The sequence below is a fragment of the Mus caroli genome, chromosome 5, assembly GCF_900094665.2.
Source record: "Mus caroli chromosome 5, CAROLI_EIJ_v1.1, whole genome shotgun sequence".
Taxonomy (NCBI): Eukaryota; Metazoa; Chordata; class Mammalia; order Rodentia; family Muridae; genus Mus; species Mus caroli.
In genome coordinates this window covers 31,549,119-31,569,197 of record NC_034574.1, presented here as the reverse complement: position 1 = coordinate 31,569,197, position 20,079 = coordinate 31,549,119, and the positions used below count along the sequence as shown (strand labels likewise).

Sequence of the window (20,079 nt, the reverse complement as noted above, 5' to 3'; positions counted from 1 at the left end):
CAGTCTAATTAGTGATACACCATTGTTTTAGACTCAGGTCTTTGAGAGTGCTCTACTGAGCCATGTATCCGAACTCTATGCCTTTAAACAAGAACAAACCAACCAACCAACCATTTATTTCATCTTGTTGAATTTCATCAAATAGTATTACAGCAGCACTGTAACATAGCGATCACTTCTCGGTAGCTGACTTAGACCTGATTTTCACTGTGCTGTCTGGATGCTATGTGGGGCCTCTGTGGTGTGTTTGCTTCTTTTAGATATATTTCTAGAAGTAGGCTAGAATTTCTTATGTCCTGAGTACCATATTTGTTTATAACTCAGATTTGTTTTCTTTTTTTTAGAAAATGTGCTTTTACTTTATTTTTAAAATATCTTTATATAAAAGTATATTCTGCTAAATTTGCTTTAGAATGTGATCATCTGTTTAAACAAATACTATTTTGTCACCCACTCTTAAGATGAAACCTTTGAAATCTAACTTTGTGGTGAGATGGTGAAGTTTTAAATACTGTCACAGTGGAAGGTTGGGTTGAGAGGGTCCCAACCTCTAGACTGAACCAAGGTGTCCTGTGCTGTATCCAGTGCTGTGCTTGGCAGGTTGCTTCATTTGATGACCTGTGTAGTTTATTTGTTTGGCTATATCTGCTGCGCTGTATCTGCTGCGCATGCCTTACTTGCTCTGTGATAGTTCTTGTCCCAGTCCCTGCCCTGTCCTCTTACACCTATCTCCCACTGTGTTCTCAGCCAACTTACAATTGTCTGTAAAAACCTGCTTTCCTGCCTGGGTATCTGTAATGGCTATTCCTGGTTGTCAACTTGACTATATCTCGAATGAACTATAACCCAGAATTGAAGAGCTCACCTGTGATCCAGATCTTGAGGCTGGAAGACAAAAGTTTTTGACCTGGATCTTGGCATGGAGTTCTTGAGGATAGTGGCCATGAAAAGCTTAGGTCCTGTCAAGGTAGTACAGGCCTCTAATTCCAGGAGATTTCTGAGTTCAAGGTCAGCTTGGGGCAAAACAAGTTTCAGATCCAGGCATGGTGGTATATACCTTTAATCTGGGCCACACCTTCTGCTGGAGACCTATATGACATTGGAAGAAAGAAGATTCCCTGTTCTTTGCCTGCTTGCATTTAGTTGGTAGCACATCTGTTGGATTTACTTCTTCAGGACTCCAGCTTATATAGAAGACCAGGGGAAACAAGCCTGTAGGACTGAACAACTACTAGATTCTTAGACTTCCCATTCACAGCTGACCATTGTTAAGATAGTTAGACTACAGCCTATAACTTATCACAATAAATTCCCTCTATATAGAGATATTTCCTTAGTTCTGTGACTCTAGAGAACTCTGACTAACACAGTATCCTCCACACTAGCGCATCGCCCTGGGTCACAACCGCTAACCCTAGATTTTTAATTTGACTATGCTCTTTGGAAGTAAGGATGGTGTTTCTTCTTGTCTTCTCTTTAAGAGCTCTTCCATCATGGGAATCCTCTTCCCAGCTCTTTTTCTTTCTTCCTCCCTTTGGACTTTTAAAATTATAAACTGCCTGAAGTCACTGCTCTTGTGCTGTGGGTTCTGTGGACAGTGCTGGTTACTCTCCCCCGAAGTCAGGGCACTGCAGAATCTAGCAGCCCCAGTGTTAGCTTTGGTTCAGGGTTTTGGGGATTGCATTATATCAATGGTGGCAAAGGCATGGTGTGGAGAAGATTGTGGGGCAAGGAGAACTTGAGGCTTGGTGTGTTAGCTTTTGTAGAATATAAGGAGACAAAAGTTTGGTCCGGCTAGAAGCCTTCACAAGCCTGCTCATGGGCACCATGTTCCAAAGGCTCCATAACTGTGTTTGGCACTGCAAGCCAGGGGGATGTTCTCATACACATGAGCCCCTGAAGTATTTTCCAGATCCAGACCATAATATATAGCTCTATCATAGCTACCATTGCATTACTCAGAGCAAGAACAACCTTCATCTAATTTTTTTTTTTTTTTTTTAAATAGAGTATAGGGATAAGATACAGGAATGTCTCACTGAATCTATGGGCTGGAAGAGGATCCTGATCTAAGAAGTGTGAACTTTAAACAGAGAAAGCCATTGTTCCTAATAACCTAAAGTCTCCCATTGCCTTTTTCCCTGCTTGGGGGCCATTCTGTTCTTTGTGAATTCCACCTTTACTATAGCATACATGTGGTGAAAGTGGCCATTCTAGCCCCAGCTCATCATGACTTCTGGAGTATCCAATGCGTGTGTCCATTCCTACTGTGAAGAAGTGTGGTGTACAGACAGCAGAGAAAGATGGTGTGAGTAGACAATCACAGATGTGGGTTAATAAAGTGACAAAAGTGTGAACTTGCTTTCTGGTTACCGTTTTCACATTATAAGAGGTGTGACGACAACCAGGCCAGGAGCAGAGAACACTCAAGGTGCGGTGTGGTCCCAGCCAACCCTGTCTGGGAGACTGGTCTTCTTTTCCTGGGTGCTTGGTTGGAACTGATGTATGTATGGTCTAAGAGTCTTTGGCTTTCTTCTGAGAAACTCTGAAGTATTGGAGGGTTTGGAGAACAGGATAATACGGCATGACTTAATGCTTATAGCTTATGGCTGCTGCCTAGGGACTGGCCAGTGATGAACTGACTACCTGGGCAAAGTGCAGACAGACTAGGTAAAGTTGGTGAAGAACCTCTGTGGAGGCAGGGGACCGAGGGTTGGAGAACATCCTGTGCTACATTGAGACTGGGAAAGCGAGGTAAAGCAGCAGCTGTTATAGTGGCCCTATGGCAGATGACCCAGTTGGGCTCTGTATTGAGGACAGAGCTGACCAGAGTGGATGGGGGGGGGGGGGTGTAAAGAAAAAGAAGACAGTCTGTGGTCTGAGTACCCCTGGAAGTGGAGTTTCCTGTGTTTGGCGAAAGGAACAACAGGAAGGTACCCATCTGGTGGAGGAAGTGTGGGCACCTCCTGGGAGCCTGAGGGCAGGTGGCTGAATGTGCAGGTTCACTGAGCAGCTGTGGGCTTCAGAGGCCTTAGATAGGAGAGTACATTCATGCTGTGTATGGAGCCTGGAGCTTCTCTCTCTAGGAAAGGTGGAAAATTGAGTTTTCTGCAGAAACTCTTGTTCTGCAGAAACTCTTGATCGTTCAAATAATGAAAAGTGAGGCCCTGAGGAAAGTGGGAGGGGCTGTTCTAAAACCCTGCAAGTTCATTAGCAAAGGACATGGAAACAGGCCTGTGCCGGGAGCAGGATGAGGGCAGTTATACAGCGCTCTCAGCTTGAGCCTCTTGCCCTCCTCTCCTCCCAACGCCTGCTTTCCTCACTTAGGGTTACTTCACAGTCTCCAGTCTCACATAAAGGGCAGTGAGTATTTGTTTTGTAACTTTGTTTTCAACATTTGAAATTTTGTTTTTATATTCAGTCTTTTCATCCTTAAAGAGTTATTGTAGTTATCATCTTTGAAATATTTATTCTCTTACTAATTGTGATGGTTTGTATATGCTTGGCCTGGGGAGTGGCACTCCCCTCAGTCAGTTAGGAGGTGTGGCCTTGTCTGAGTAGATGTGTGACTGGGTGTGGGCTTTAAGACTCTTCATCCTAGCTGGTTGGAAGCCAGTCTTCTAGCAGCCTTCAGATGAAAATGTAGAATTCTCAGCTCTTCCTGCACCATGCCTGCCTGGATGCTGCCATGCTCCTGCCTTGTTGATAGTGGACTGAACCTCTGAGCCAGCCCTAATTAAATGTTGTCCTTATAAGAGATACATTGGTCATAGTATTTGTTCACAGTAGTAAAACCCTAAGACACTATTGAATCTTTCAACCTTTCCTATCACTATGTTCCCTTCTTCCTGTATATTCTTTGTGTGTGTGTGTGTGTGTGTGTGTGTGTGTGTTTTGTTGAGATAGTATCTTACTTTGTAGCTAAGTCTGGCTGCACTGGAACCCACAGAGACTCAACTGCTTCTGTCTCCCAAGTGCTGGGATTAAAGGTGTGTTCCACCACGTAGGCTCTTGTATATTTTTCGCAGTACCTTTTCTAGCCTATATGTTGAGCCATTGGCTAGATTGAAGTCTTAGATTCTGGTATTTGACAAAAACTATAGACCTGGCCAGGAGGAAATGTAAGCCTTCTCTGTGCAATAATTTTCATTCCTATTAGTGACCTTCCCTAGTCATACTTCATAGATGAAAGTGTCTCCTCCAGCCTGGCATGGTGGGTCATATCTGTAATCACAGCATTTGGGACATGGACTGGAAGCTGGTAAGTCTAAGGTCAGCCTGGACTGTAGAGTCAGACCTGCCTCAAAAATAAATTAGTGAATAAGCAAGGTTAGTGGCTTTTTTTTTTTTAAGAAAGTATCTTATTGTATAGACCAGGCTGCCCTCAAACTGGCCATCCTCCTATGTCATTCTCCTGGTGGCTGGCATCTATCTCGGTGTCACCATGCTTGGCTGATGGTATTATTTTATCATCACTTATAGCAGATGGTGGTAACCTTTCTTTTGAGGAAAGGCAGTGCTGAACTGGGACCTGGGACCCACATGCCTAGGCAGATACTCTACCACTAAGCTGTGTGCTGCCCCAGATTTAACCTCTCCTCCTCATGTGCACCACCTCAGCACTGTGCAGTCCTCCCTGGCGCGTGTTCATTCAGCAGATGCTTCTCTAAGAGCTGGAGCCACTCTGGAGATCCTCCTGGGTTCAAAGATGGCAACTGTCAATCCTCATGGGGCCTTAGAGCAAAGAAACTTTGGTTTGGGGATTTTAAATTCTTGTACTGCTTCTTGGCCCTGATGGCAGGAATTTGTGAACTGGCTCTGTGTGCTCAGTCTTCAGTCAGTAGTCTTCTGTTTACAGCTTAGCACTGACAGTTCCAGATTTTGAGGGTTTTCAAACCTTCAGGAATTAAAGTCTGAGGCTGGTCCTTGGCTCTCTTGTGTGCTGTCACTAGCAGCCATTTTTCCCACACCTTGCCTTGGTCTTTTCATTCCCCTTCCAGCTCTGCTGTAGAAATGACATATTCTAACCATAAAACTAAAAGAGAGCCCTGTGCAGCATGGGGCTAAAAGGACTGTATTTGATTTCAACTCTGTAGGTGAGTGGAGTTTGCTGGGAAGTTTCGCAGGTCTTTTTTGTGGTACCTTGCAGCTGCAGTAGGGCAGGACTGACTCCTGTTCTCACAGCACTGGTGCTTTAGTAGGCATGATCTGTGGAGCCAGGAGTTGGCATTCTACAAGTCCATGTGCCCCCATTGCTAAGGAGCCAGTGCTGGACAGCATGATTTACTGTAGTACTGGAGTAAGGGGCAGCCCTCTGACACTCATGTTCTGGAGAAAAGGAACAGGCTGGGCTGTGAGATATTGGGCTCCTTTGGGAGAAAGCATGAGACTCCCTGCCCCTTGTTGGTGCCTGCTGGCCAGATACTGGCACACAGAAGGGTGATCCAGCAGCAGGAAAACAGAGCAAATAAAAGACAAGGCAACCTCTGACAATTCTAAGCAGGACAGTAAATAGGAAACAAACTTAGCTGAAAGACTTAGAGTATGCAGCCTGTGGCACTAGGAGGGACAGAGAAACAGAGAGATGAGGGACCAACCAGCACAGGAAGACCAATAATCAGCTACTACAGCTGGTTTCCAGATGTGGAAACTTAGGCTGGGATAGGTAAGTTGCTTATGTGGGGCCACCTAGTTTACCATAGCTTTACAGCGGATATCTGAGTTACCGCTTTGTGCCATGTTCAAATGGAAAATTTAAGACTGAGCTTTCAGCCTGGCAGTGGTGGTGCACACCTTTAATTCTAGCACTTGGGAGGCAGAGGCAGGCAGATCTCAGAATTTGAGACCAGCTTAGTCTACAGATTGAGTTGAAAACTCTGTCTCGAAAAATGAAACAAAACAAAAGGGATGTGCTTTCATGCTGGGTGCTCGCTCTCCAGTAGCTTAGGGATACCCATCTCACACTGGGAGACTGTCCAGTGCAGTGAGCTCTCCTTGAAAGAACAACCTAAGATGCTTACTGCAAGGCTTTGGCTATGGAGAGGGCAGACAATGAGGAGACCAGGCCAGTCACCTCATCCTGACTGATACAGCTTTAAATTGAGAAGCACAGGAAGCCTAGAGACAGTTGGAGATGTCTGAGAATTCTGTGGGATGAGAAGCAAGGGATGAAGGAAAACCTCCTAGAAATAGCAGTTACAGCAGCTGTAAGCCGTGACCAGACTCGGTTTATATCATCAAGTAACAGACCTAATCTTGTCACGCAGCCACCAGCAGAGGAGGACAGAGGCCAAGACCAGGCCAAGGAGGCTGCAAAGAGCAGCCCACAGGGGTACTTTGTTTGCTAGAGGCGGTCTTGGTGTTGAATAGGCTAACACTGATAGTAGTCGAACTCAGCCCCTGAGGTCTGGCTCCACATCCAGATCCTCAGACACTGAAGGCAGTTTTGAAGGAGTGAACATACAAAATTTAGAAATGACACTGGTACTTAAGTAACCTGGATTACAATAAGCTCTGTCTGACAGGTGCATCACCCGTGTGCTAACTAGGTGAGCTTTGAGAGAGAACTGGAGGTAGTCTTAGGTTACAGAGCTGGGAAAATAGGCATATCCCTGTATGCAGTAGGACAGGAATTCAGAGCCAGATGTGGAGAGTCCAAACTAAATCTCTACCACCTACCTCTATTCTCAGAGAAGTAAGAGATAGTACATGTACTTCTAGGAGGACAGGTCCTTGTTGTCCATGGAACCTGTTGGGCATGTGGGCTACCAGTCTATATCACTTGTACACTGGGTGAGAGCAGATGACTGTCTAGTGAGTGTCTAGCCTTGCTTCCAGGGGCTGCCTTCTAAGTAGCTCCAGTTCATGTCCACCCTGCTCATGCTAACTGCATGTTAGCATGCTCTTGCTCTGCACAGCACTTCCCAAATGCTTTGGACACTTGATGGTTGAGTTTGGTACAGTGAAGAGAGGCCAGGCAGGGTACCACAGCAGAGTCACCGAATCTTGTTCCCACAGGTACTCCTGTGGGCTTTCTAGAGCATAGTACACTTTATCCTTTGTCCCTTCTTAAGATGCCTTTAGATAAGTATTTTCTAGCAAACCTATGGATGTGATAGACTATGGCAGTATAGGTAGAAATGGAAATGAAATTTCTTAGTTTTAAATGAACTCTAGAATACTTGCCAGCATATGATAGTATGACGGATGACTTTATGCTTCTCAGTTTGCTATTAGAATACCATGATGACCTAATGATTATTAAAAATAATAACTAGAGTAGGTTCAGTCTCCAGTACTGTTTTTAAAAAAAATGTGTGTGGTATTGGTGGTATGTGTTTCTCTTGTGTGTGTGTGGGGTGGGGGTGCATACACACATGCAGGTAAAAAAACACATTAGCTAAGGAAAGAAAACAGAAACTTGGTCAGTAAAGCTTGATTTACACGAAGGAAGGAGTAAAGCACCGTTTCGTACTGCTGCTTGTATTTGAAAACATAGGCATTTTTATATATAAAGATATATACATATGGACATATACATATGCTCTATAAATGAATGATAATATATTGTTTATTGTTTGTATATATATATTGCTTTCATGTGTACTAGTTGTGTGTCTATGTAGTTTATACTAACTAAAAGATAATATGAGTACCCTGCTCACAGGTTGTCATGGCCATTCTGCAGGCCTGAAAAATAGTAGCCTATTTTAGAGGTTGGAAGGAGTTTGGTAAGCAGTCCCCAGAGGTTCCATGTTCTGCACTGGAGATAGCCCCAGGTTTGCAAGCAGTGACATAGGCTTGTTGTACAAGACAGCGTGTGGCGTGTCAGCTGACACCCGTGTTAGTTTCCGTATCCTGGAGAAGTAGATTATAATTGCGGGCCTCATCACACCTTGACCGTTATGGTAAGCAGACTTCAGTGATGGATTGTGCAGTCTACCACTGTTGAACAATTGTCTGCCTGTTTTTTAGAGCTGTAAGAAAGAGGCAGCTGTCCTCTGACCTATTTTCTCTTTTCCCTCTTAAAGACTGGGATATTCTGCAGATAGAGAGTAACTGTGGGTACTTACAATTTACCTTTCTATCTGAAATCTGTTTCTTCTAGCCAGAACTCTGTAAAGGGGGCTTTTTTTTTTTTTTAAAGAAAAAGGAAAAAAGAATATCTGCCATACTTTGCTGAGTCATTTTGAGTTCGGCGAATGGGTAAAGTTTATTTTTAGCTCTTGGAGTCACAGCGGAGGCACAGGAACTTGGGTGGCTCTTCTGTGTGCATCTGGCCAGCTGTGTCCTTTCAAAGAGACAAAATCCAACCCAGACATAGCATGTCCCTGAGTAAATCCAAAGTTTCTAAGAAACACTGTAACTCTTCTGTCCATTGTACAATATTTTTTCTGTTTTCTTGTAGAAAAAAATGAGAATTTAGAATGAGTGAAAGATATGTACTTGTGCTGTTTCAAGTGTACATTTTCTTTGAAGCTTGCCTCACTTTATCCTCAGTACCAGATCCTTTCATGCCCTCTCCGTATGCCTGTGGAACTTTAGAAACATGCTCTGTCCTTGCACACTTGTTGGTACTGGGCATTGAACTCTGGTTGTCTGCTTGGTGGCGAGTATCTGTACCACCAGCCAAACCGCCTCACTGGTGGGCCCTTGGCCTTCCTTTATAGAAGTGCGGCTGGGTCCATCTCTTAAAATAACCGAGAGCTCCCATGTGTGCTTTCAGCATTGGCCTGTGCTCTGTATGGCTCTTTCTGCTGGAGTTGTGAGAGTTCACTCTAAAAAAAAGAAAAGAAAAGGAGAAGACAAGGAAGGGAAAGGGGAGGGGGACCTACTTTGTTTTCTTTGGGCTCTAATCTTCTAGAGACTAAGGAGGTTTTGTAACCCCTGTGTTAAATTTGTATAAAACCATGATTATAAAGAATCTTAAGGTTGCTTTTGTGGGTGACTAACTTTTGTCCAATGATGGACACATAGATCTTTGGCCTTGTTGAGCAAGACAGAAGCCTTTCTTGGAGAGCATTCACATTGCCACAATGTATCAGTAAGTCCCACTTAGTGTCCTTCATTAGTAAGATGCTTACAGTAAGCTGGGCAGTGGTGGCGCACGCCTTTAATCCCAGCACTTGGAAGGCAGAAGCAGGCAGATTTCTGAGTTCCAGGACAGCCTGGTCTACAGAGTGAGTTCCAGGACAGCCAGGGCTACACAGAGAGATCCTGTATTGAAAAACCAAAAAAGAAAAAAGAAAAGAAAAAATGCTTACAGTAGGTTAGCTTTACAGGTTTTTAAGTTTGACTGTTTTTTAAACTCTGGGATTCATTTAAGAATTGATAATGTATTCCTTTTGGAACATGGAAACTTGTGGTCCTCCATAGTGACATTAAAATAATTGCCTGACTACTGCACCTGGTAGAAAGCTGACTGTCTTCTCTCTCACACAGAGCTCTGGGATCGAGACTTTAGTAGAAGAGCTCTGCTGCAGACTGAAAGACCTACAGAGCGAGCAAGGTGAGCAGACTGGGGCAGCTAGAGCCCTACAGGGTCCTTTTCAGTGTTGAGTGTGTCACCAAGCCAGCATTCCTCATTACCTCAGCTCTGCACGAGGCTTCAGTGAAGTCCTTAGTGGCCACATGGGAAATCCCTGCTTCAGAGGAAGGCTGTAGTCCATGGGCACCTTCTAAGGCTTCACTTGGGGGTTCAGTCATTTAGGTTCCTAAGTGTTCCAGGACTCCAGGAAGGGGCTGCATACTCTGAAACCCTGTTCTGTCCTTGTCAAGGTCATTGTCAGCATATACTCTTGAAGCCTTGTGTTAAGGGTACACCTTATTTTTAATTTAAGGCACTAGCCTGGACCAAGTTCAGTGGCTACCCTTTGTTTCTGTTGGTACTGAAGCACAGAGTGTGCTTAGCGCCATGTCACGTCACAGGTCTAACTGTAATGAGGAGTTTTCTTTACAGATTAGTATTAATCAAAATGAGTCAGTACAAAGGCTGTGAGTCAGAATTTTGTGAGAATGTATTTTTGGAATCTAAACAGATGTTCACTCCTTCTGGTCTAATTAATAAGTACACAGGGAACGCCAGGCTCTCAGTTAAGAACCTCCACAGTGTGGCTTTGTGATGAGTTAAAGCACTCTCATTCAGCCTGCAGCCTGGTGCATATGTAGGTTAGCCAAAGAGTGCCTTCTGCACACTCAGTACGTCAGTGTTTATTAAACTGGCCTGGAGTTCTCTCTGTAAGCCACAAAAGCCTGTATCATACCTGATTAAAATTACTTGAGAAATGAGTTTAATGTTTACTAACTGCATATATGTTAACTTTTTCTGAATTTTTGTCTTATAACAGAAGAGAAGATTCACAAAAAGTTAGAAGGTTCTCCTTCTCCAGAGGAAGAATTGTCCCCTACAGCAAAAGATCAAGTGGAAATGTATGTAAGACTGCTCAGTCTGAAGTATGTATTGTTAAAACCAGTCTCACTACTGCCACACGGTTTCCATTTCTGTCATCTGTATGATTTCTTAATTTAGGAAATGCATGAATACTTAGGTGCTTCATTCATAGTGAGAGTGCAAAAGTGAGTAAAACAGTCTGATTGCCTAATGTGTCTGCAGTCAGTGTTTGTGAATGAAGGAAACAGGATGGCGGCTGCTGCTTACTAAAGCACTTGCCGTGCATTCAGACTGACACAGTCTTTGAGGCAGCTGAGAGAGCTCATGACATTCCCTCTACACAGACAAGAGAGCTGGTGTACCTTATCCCACAGAGGACCTGGTCAGACTTGGTCCCTGTGTCTTTAGTTCATCTCTTGTGAGTGATTAATAGCACTGTCATCTCTACTATAAACAGACTTCCTTGCTAGACATTTTATTTTAATCTTCTGAATCTCTACTGAAGAAAAAAATTGCATTCATTTGGTTCCATTGTAAGTGTGACATTCTCAGTAGAGATTAGGAACAGAATAAAAAATACAAAACAGTGCATTAATCAGTTTAATATCAATTACATGTGGAAGTGATAACATAATGCTGATAAGTTATTAGAATTAATTTCACCAGTTTCTTCTTAGACTTCCAATATGAGTGCTAGATGTTGAAAATTGTGTGTGGGACTAGAGAGATGATTCAGCAGTTAAGAGCACGCGCTGCTCTTCCAGGTCCCAGCCCCGTGTCAACTGGCTCACAACCACTCGCCACTCCAGCTCCAGGGAATTCATTGTTGTCTCCTGGCCTTCTTGTCTAATCTCACACACAGACAACATACACTCACACACACACACACACACACACACAAATAAAAATAATTTTTAAAGAGAAAATTATCTATAAAGCTTTTAATAATTTGTACTATACAGCTTTACTACAGATAGTCGCATTGAATACCTTTGTAAACATAGCCCTTGCCACTTAGTGGGTGGCCTTAACGTCTAGAAGAGCAATACCCTAGAGGCAGCATAGCTTTGGACATCCTTTGGGGATCTATTTTGCTCTCAAATCTTCAGCAATTGCTATTTTTTTCTAGCAAGTTTCTTTCTGTGGTATTCTAAGCATGTTTAGGGGGTTATGGTCCAATCAGGCTTCCATCCTGGAGCACAGCATGTGTGTAGGTCTCACCTCTCCCTGTTCACTAAACCCAGCTGTGATCCCTGACTCTGATTGCATCGCATCCTCACTTATGACCAATTGGATGTAACCATCCCACCATTCCTGAGCCTGCGTAAATGCCAAGTTCCATGCTGTTGCCCTGATAATCTATCAGGAACGAGGGCATGGAGTGGGTGATGGTCTAACTCATTTCTTGTCCTTTACTCCTGCTTCTGAGGTGGACTCTTCTTGGAGTGCTTGGAGCCACTGCAGGGTTATGTAATGGCCTAGGGGTGCCTAGAAAGTAAACAGGAGAGCAGGGTCAGACTTGGGGAAATGGCTACAGAGCTGTAGTCCTGAGTCATCTGCTCAGTGACTTTCAGTAACACTTATTTCCACTATTCACTACTGTGAGGTTCTTATGTGTTCACTATTTTAGAGGGAGGAAAAAGACTCAAATATCAAATAGTGAGTTTAATGTCACAAGCATTGTAAGTGGTCAAGATGAAATTCAAGTTCAGACATGTCCTATTAGCCTAGTACATTCTTCCTATTACATTGTTTTTGTCATTTCTTCCTAGATGAAATTGAAGCTTTGCTTTGATGACAGATCTTAGGTATTTTCATAGTATTTGCATAGTGCCTCTCACAGTCCAACCAGTGCTAAAGTGCTTGGTCTGGAGGACTAATTTTTTTTTTTTTGTTTGTTTTTTTAAGACAGGGTTTCTCTGTGTAGCCCTGGCTGTCCTAGAACTCACTTTGTAGACCAGGCTGGCCTCAAACTCAGAAATCTGCCTGCCTCTGCCTCCAGAGTGCTGGGATTAAAGGCGTGCGCCACCACGCCCAGCTGGGGGACTAATTTTAATGCACAGCACTGTTTACTGTTTGGTAATTCGTTTCAAATTCTCGCTTCCTTGATGGTGTGATTGCTGACACTAGTGAGCTAAGGCACTGCCTCTCAGGCTGACGTTGCTGTCTGTGTCATGGTGACTATAAAGTGTGGCTTACTTCTGAACTCTTGCTCTGTTTTGCAGGTACTATGAAGCATTTCCACCACTGTCTGAGAAACCGGTTTGCCTGCAAGAGATCATGACCGTGTGGAACAAGTCCAAACCCTGTTCTTACTCCAGCTCCTCGTCATCATCCACAGTCCCACCAGCAAGCACAGATACATCTTCTCCAAAGGACTGCAACAGTGAGAGTGAAGCCATCAGAGAGAGAAGCAGTGTCGCCTCTGTCACCATACATGAGAAAGCCCAGAGCAGGAGCAGACACGAGAAGGAGAGCAAGCTGAGCAGTAGCACCATCGAAGAAAAGCCTGCCTTTTACAAAAGGCAGATCCGACACAAACCTGAAGGGAAGACGCGCCCTCGCTCATGGTCATCTGGCTCTAGTGAAGCAGGTTCAAGTTCAAGTGGTAACCAAGGAGAGTTAAAAGCATCCATGAAGTACGTTAAAGTCAGACACAAGGCACGAGAAATTCGAAACAGAAAAGGGCGGAATGGGCAAAACAGGCAGTCACTGAAGCATTGTGGAAAGGCAGAGAGAGGAGTCCATGCAGGCAGTGGTGGCAGCAGCAGCAGCAGCAGCAATGGGTCCATCAGGCAGCTGTGCAAGCGGGGTAAAAGACCAGCAAAGGAGACGGGAAGGAGCGACTCTGGGAACACTGCAGTGAAAGACCTGTATGTGGAGAGCAGAAACAACAAAGAGTACAAGGAAGAGCCACTGTGGTACACAGAGCCCATTGCTGAGTATTTTGTTCCTTTGAGTAGAAAAAGCAAACTAGAGACCACATACCGAAACAGGGAAGATACAAGTGCTCTGACAGCAGAGGCAGTGGAAGACTTGTCTGACTCTGTGCGTGGTCTGTGTATCAGTAACAGTAATATCCACAGAACATACCTCGCAGCAGGTACTTTCATTGATGGTCATTTTGTAGAAATGCCTGCAGTTATAAACGAGGATATTGACCTCGCTGGGACCTCATTATGTTCTCTACCAGAGGACAATAAGTATCTAGATGATATTCATCTATCAGAACTAACACACTTCTATGAAGTGGATATTGATCAATCCATGTTGGATCCTGGTGCCTCAGAAACAATGCAAGGAGAAAGTCGGATTTTGAATATGATTCGACAAAAAAGCAAGGAGAATACAGATTTTGAGGCAGAATGTTGCATAGTGTTAGATGGTATGGAGTTGCAAGGGGAACGTGCAATATGGACAGATTCTACCAGCTCTGTGGGTGCTGAGGGCTTCTTCCTGCAAGACCTTGGCAATCTGGCTCAGTTTTGGGAGTGTTGTTCATCTAGTTCTGGTGATGCTGATGGAGAGAGTTTTGGAGGAGACTCTCCAGTTAGACTCTCTCCTATCTTGGACAGCACGATGCTCAGTTCACACATGCTTGCTGGCAATCAAGAGCCCTTTTCCAATATTAATGAAGGATCTGGTATAAACTCTTGTTTTTCAGTATTTGAAGTGCAATGCAGTAATTCTGTTTTACCATTTTCTTTTGAAACACTCAACTTGGGAAGTGAACATGGAGATTCTAGTGCTAATATGCTGGGGAAAACACAGTCTAGATTGCTCATATGGACCAAAAATAGTGCCTTTGAAGAAAACGAACACTGTTCTAATCTTTCAACAAGAACTTGTAGTCCGTGGTCCCATTCGGAAGAAGCACGCTCAGACAATGAGACACTAAACGTTCAGTTTGAAGAATCGACACAGTTTACTGCGGAAGATATTAATTATGTGGTTCCCAGAGTCTCGTCAGATTTTGTAGATGAAGAGCTTCTAGATTTTTTGCAGGATGAAACTTGCCAGCAAAACAGTAGAACTTTAGGAGAAATTCCTACATTAGTTTTCAAAAAACGATCTAAGCTAGAATCTGTGTGTGGTATTCAGCTAGAACAAAAGGCAGAAAGCAAGAACTTTGAAACTACACAAGCATGTAGTGAAAGCAGTCCACATGGAGATGGCTACAGCTCAGGGGTTATTAAAGACATTTGGACTAAGATGGTAGATAGGAGTTCTGTGGCTGCAGTAGAGACAGAAAGAACTGGGGAGGAATTGTTTTCCACAGATGTAAATAACTACTGCTGCTGTTTGGATACTGAGGCTAAGATGGAAGCCCTTCAAGAGCCTAGTAGGGCTGTGCAGAGATCAGAGTATCATCTCTGGGAGGGACAGAAGGAGAACATGGAGAAGAGAGCATTTGTCTCTAGTGAGCTGTCCAAGGTGGATGGTGGCGATTACACCACACCCTCTAAACCTTGGGATGTGGCCCAAGATAAGGAGAACACATTCATTCTTGGAGGAGTTTATGGAGAGCTCAAAACGTTCAACAGCGATGGGGAGTGGGCAGTTGTACCACCTGGTCACACAAAAGGGAGCTTGCTACAGTGTGCAGCCTCTGATGTGGTGACAATCGCCGGTACAGATGTCTTTATGACCCCTGGAAACAGCTTTGCTCCTGGTCACAGGCAGCTCTGGAAGCCCTTTGTGTCATTTGAACAGAATGACATGCCGAAGAGCGGGGAAAATGGAGTAAACAAGGGGTTTTCTTTTATCTTCCATGAAGACTTGCTAGGAGCCTGCAGTAACTTTCAAGTTGAAGATCCTGGCCTTGAATACTCACTCTCTTCCTTTGACCTAAGCAACCCCTTCTCACAGGTTCTCCATGTAGAGTGCTCATTTGAACCAGAAGGGATTGCATCTTTTAGCCCCAGTTTCAAGCCGAAATCAATCCTCTGCTCTGATTCAGACAGTGAGGTTTTTCACCCCAGAATATGTGGTGTCGACAGGACACAGTACAGGGCTATTCGAATCTCTCCCCGGACTCACTTTCGCCCGATTTCTGCATCTGAACTATCCCCTGGAGGAGGAAGTGAGTCAGAATTCGAATCTGAAAAAGATGAAGCAAGTGTTCCCATTCCTTCCCAAGTTGATGTATTTGAAGACCCACAAGCAGATCTCAAACCTTTAGAGGAAGATGCAGAGAAAGAAGGTCACTACTATGGAAAGTTAGAGCTTGAGTCTGGGAAGTTCCTGCCCAGGTTAAAAAAATCTGGAATGGAGAAGAGTGCCCAGACATCACTGGATTCCCAGGAGGAGGCAACTGGGATTCCGCCAGTAGGAAAACAAAATCAGTGTTTGGAATGTAACTTTAACCAATCTCTAGAAATAAATTTAGAAAGCTCAGCAGCAAACTGTAAAATAATGACACAATGCGAGGAAGAGATGAGTGAGTTTTGCAGTTGCAAAGCAGGTTGTCAGTTCCCTGCTTGTGAAGATAATCCAGTTTCTTCAGGACAATTGGAAGAGGTATGTGTCAGTATTGAATAAGGGATTTGATCAGACCTTAATGAAAGGCAGCCTTATCAGACAAGAAAAGTGGGACTGGATTACTAGGAAATTAATTAAAAATTTTTTGAACTTAAAAGTCATAGTTTACATTTAAGGACTTAAAATGGATTTGCTGTTTACAAATTTGAAGTAAATAATTGACTCTGCATGGAAAAGGCATACTAACTCTCAGGATGCGAAGTTCTTGTATAGTATGCATGCAGTGTGGACAAAACGTAAGGCCTGTGTGTAAGCATTTTCTCGTTCAGAGTCAGGGAGCCAGAATGAGGCTGTGAGTAAAGAATGCTGGTTAGTTTTATTATAGTTGTGTATTCCATGTAAAATACTTTACATCTGGACACCATTCTCAGACGTGCGTTGTGATTCATGTGTAAAGGGACCAGGTGAAGGGACCCGTCTTCTTGGTGCTCATCGAGAAGGGGCTCTGGGTGGGGAGTTTCGTGTGGACCTGCTAGGTGATGTTAGTGTTAGCAGTTTTGTTAGTGGAGTCATCATTCCCCTTGAATGTGTTTCTAGGAAGTCCCTTGAAGTTAAATTGGCTGTACCAGAGCAGACACAGCAATAAGCTGTTCCACCGGAAAGAGCAGAGCTGCCTGCCCACTTTATTTGATGATTAGTTCATACAGCAGTGCCTGGCTTTTTTCCAGAAGCAGGTTGTTAAACAGTGTTGGAGGCAGTCTCAAGTCAGAGCCACCTGATGCAGATGGATATGTGTGTCCTTCCTCTCATCCACCCTGCTTACTGGCTCCCACGCATCCTGTGAGGCCCTCAGATCTACCTCCTTCACGGATACCTCCCTACATCCTGTTCAGTCCTCATCCCACCTCATATCAGAATTAATTTCTCCCTTTTCTTAATTTACCTGCACTCTCAGCCTCTTTTTTAATTGCATTTTATGTCTCATGAGTTCCTTGCCCTTTTGCCTTTACCTTTTTCTTTGGGGGAGGAGGGTGGTACTTGGCTATTGGCTTCTGTAGCTGGGAACTGGGCGCTGAGTCATTGGAGGCAGTGTACCTAGAAGTACAACTGCTTGCCTTTGGATGGTTGCAGACCCTCAGGGGAACTTGAAGATTGCTGCTCTAGTTAGCATGCGCCTTGGTCTATAAAAGGCCAGGTTTAACCCCATTGAATCCCTGAAATCTGAACTGTTAAGGAAACCCAACAATGTTGTTAGCCTTTATGTGTTGTTGTGTTGCCCCCATTTCCTTCCTTAAATGTTCCTTTATGTACTTTGTATTTCACCTGGTTCCAGATTGGGAAGAAAGAAAATGAGGAAAGAAGCAAGATTCTACCTACTACTACCATATTCCTTCGCTTTCTAGTATGTTGATGTATTTCCGTGTTCTCAGATTTGGGGTTCCTTTCTTTCTTTCTTTCTTTCGTTCTTTCTTTCGTTTTCTTTTTTTAAGAGGTCTAGCTTGCTGCAGACTTGTGGGGACATCTTGAGCGTATGGGTGCTGTCATGCTGTTAGTATCACTGCATCACCGCAGTTGGAGCTCACTTCATAGGCTGGCTTGAGGATCAGTGTTGAGAGTGGCTTGAAGGAACAGTTTGTGACCAGGCTGAGGCTAGGACCTGTGTCTTATCTACCCATTGTAATGTCCAGGTCAGTTATGAGGAGGTCCTAAGACTGGCTCCACTTAGGCAAAGGCCTTCTGTTTCAGTGCAAGAGAATAAAAATCGAGGATTTTCCTTAGAATTACCAGTTAGGAGGACCTTGGAAAGAATTGGGTTTACTTCAAAGTTGAGTCAAAGTGGGCAGACATGATTTGGATTCCTATTGTGTGCCTATCACTAAGGGGAGGACCCAAAAGTGTGCGGTGCCATCCTTGTCTGTGAGAAGTTCAGTCTAGGCAAGAAGCCCAACTTGTAAATCTCATCTCTCATCTGAAATGGGCTGTTCATATGAAATTACATGAGGGCATACTCATAGTGATGGCTCCTCTCACCAGCCCTCTGGTAGTACTGGCTGTGGTAAATCCCACCAAAAGTACTTCCTGCATGGTATATTTCCCTTTCAATGGCCTTTATTGTAATCACCCTTCCTTTTATTTCTCATATACTGTTCGCTGTAAGGGTTTTGCCTCAGTTTCCTTATCTTTTAGGACATCAGGGCCAGTGTAGTTGTGGGTGAGGTGGTAGGTGGAGCAGTTGCAATGAGCCCTGGAGCTGTGAGAACCTCACCAGAGCCGTCCTGGGGTGTAGACACTGCAAGTGTTTTGAACACACCTGGACGTGTAGGAGAGCAGAAGGAGGGGCCATGGAGCAGAAGGCCAGGTCGAGAACCTGAGCTGCAGGAGTGTTGGTCGGGTACTGGTCATCCAGTTATAGCTAAGGGCAAAAACTAGCACAGAAAGCGCACCCCATGTGTGTCTTGCACAGAAATACGGCTCGGGTGTCCTCTTCTCTTGGGCTTTTAATGCCTGCTTAAGGCCAAGCCCTTTGAAAATAGAAAGCCAGATTCTTAGTCCCTATCCTTAAGGACCTTGCAGTCTTGTTCAGGAGATGAACTCGTTTTGTACCAGTGTAACCAGGAGTGTTACATTGTAAAGGTCAGCAGCTCTGGAGGTGGGAGAGGTAGCAAAGGTCACTATGGCTTGTGGCACACATCTTCCTGGCCCAGTTTGTCAGTGTCATCCTACCAGACAACCAAAGACTGGTTTCCTCACCTGATAGCTAGGGATGTTTAAACTTCAAAAAGAGACTGACCCAGTCCCACAGTGAGGAGCAGACAGCACTCTCCTGGCTCCGCACCTCCGGAAGTAGAGAGCAACAGCAGGCCCTTCCAGTCTCCAGTGGATGTTCTCTATCTACATTTCTTTAAAAGAGAGGTCCACAGCACACATTCTCTGCCATTTGGGACCCAGTAATGAAGAAGGACCAGTGGGAAAGGGGCGCTGGACCCCCATGAAAGGAAACCTTCCTTTTCAGCAGAAATAGACTAGTTAGTGGGAGTGTGGACAATGGAGTCTTTATCCCCTGACTGCCAGCTTCTGAAGAACTTCCAAGAATTGCTAAACCATCTGTGGTCACTCTTTTTGGATGTAGTTTGTGCCTTCCCTCCCTTTCGTTGTCCTGGTCATTGCATGTGTGGAGTGCCCTCTGCCCAGTGCTGTTGCAGGTGCTGGAGTCATTAGCTGTGAGCCTGTGAGAAGTTCTGCAGGCTTGGGGCTAACAGCAAACATGCTAGGTTAATGCTGTGTGAGGATATAAATAAGCATTTGAAGAAAGACAGAGCACTGGATGAGACACTGAGTGGAGAGAGTGCTGGAAGCAGCTTGCTTTGTTAAGTAAGGAGCCAGGCAGGCTTTCTCCCAGAGCTCCCTTTGAGTATGCACCTGGGCAGAAGCAGCTTCTGTGGATGGTAGGACTCTGTTCTGTCTTTTCCCAGTTCTTTCTGTTCTTCTCATGTGTCCCATCCCCTGGCTCTATCTCAGGCTGGCCTTGAACTCACTATGTAACTAAGGGGTTACGTTGAGTTTGTGATCCTCCTGCCTCTCCTCAGTAGTCTTTATATTCATTGAGTTAAAACATTAAACAGCCTCAGATGAGTGAACTGTTGTGGAGTTTGCTATGCTCCCCAAAAGCTGGGAATAACTGAGTGGAATGGTACTATGAAATTGTGCACACGTATGGAATATGGATGGAGAAGATAAGTCTTAGCCATAGGAATTGGCACCCAAATGGGAGATTCAGAAAGGACTCCTCAAATAATGCAGACTCTTGCCTTAGAGCCACAGCAGAGTGAAGAGAGGACTTGATGTGCTCTGGAATCAGAGACATCCTGGGAGCCAGTTTCTGTAGTTTGTAAACAGAGTGCTCTGCCTAGAGATGCGGAGATAACCCAGATAACAGTCTTGTCCTTAAACTTCCAGGGCTCTCACATCTGACCACATCTTGGTGTGTACCTAGCTCCTGGGTGGTGTCTTGACTGGTCAAACCTGTTTCCCTCACCACACCTATCTTTGATTGACTTTGTGTCTCTTTCATTTCACAAGGGGATTAGAAAGTAGCATAGTTAATCATTCAGATAAGAACTCAGCAACCTGCTGCCTCCTGTCTATTCAGAAGTACTATAGGGTAATAGAGATACCTCTGGCCCCTCTCCCTTGCTGCCTGCCCTAAG

General features: G+C 44.4%; 1 protein-coding gene across 6 annotated transcripts in view; it reads left to right on the top strand.

Moving 5' to 3' along the window:
- The window catches only part of Kiaa0232 (KIAA0232 ortholog), a 64,783-nt gene that overhangs the window by 36,026 nt on the left and 8,678 nt on the right, over positions 1 to 20,079 (top strand). For all 6 annotated transcript variants that reach the window (XM_021162283.2, XM_029477044.1, XM_029477043.1 and 3 more), the window contains 3 exons: positions 9,442 to 9,508; positions 10,347 to 10,428; positions 12,616 to 15,910. In XM_021162283.2, coding sequence (XP_021017942.1) covers positions 9,442 to 9,508; positions 10,347 to 10,428; positions 12,616 to 15,910 — 3,444 coding nt within the window. The remainder of the gene's footprint in view (positions 1 to 9,441; positions 9,509 to 10,346; positions 10,429 to 12,615; positions 15,911 to 20,079) is intronic.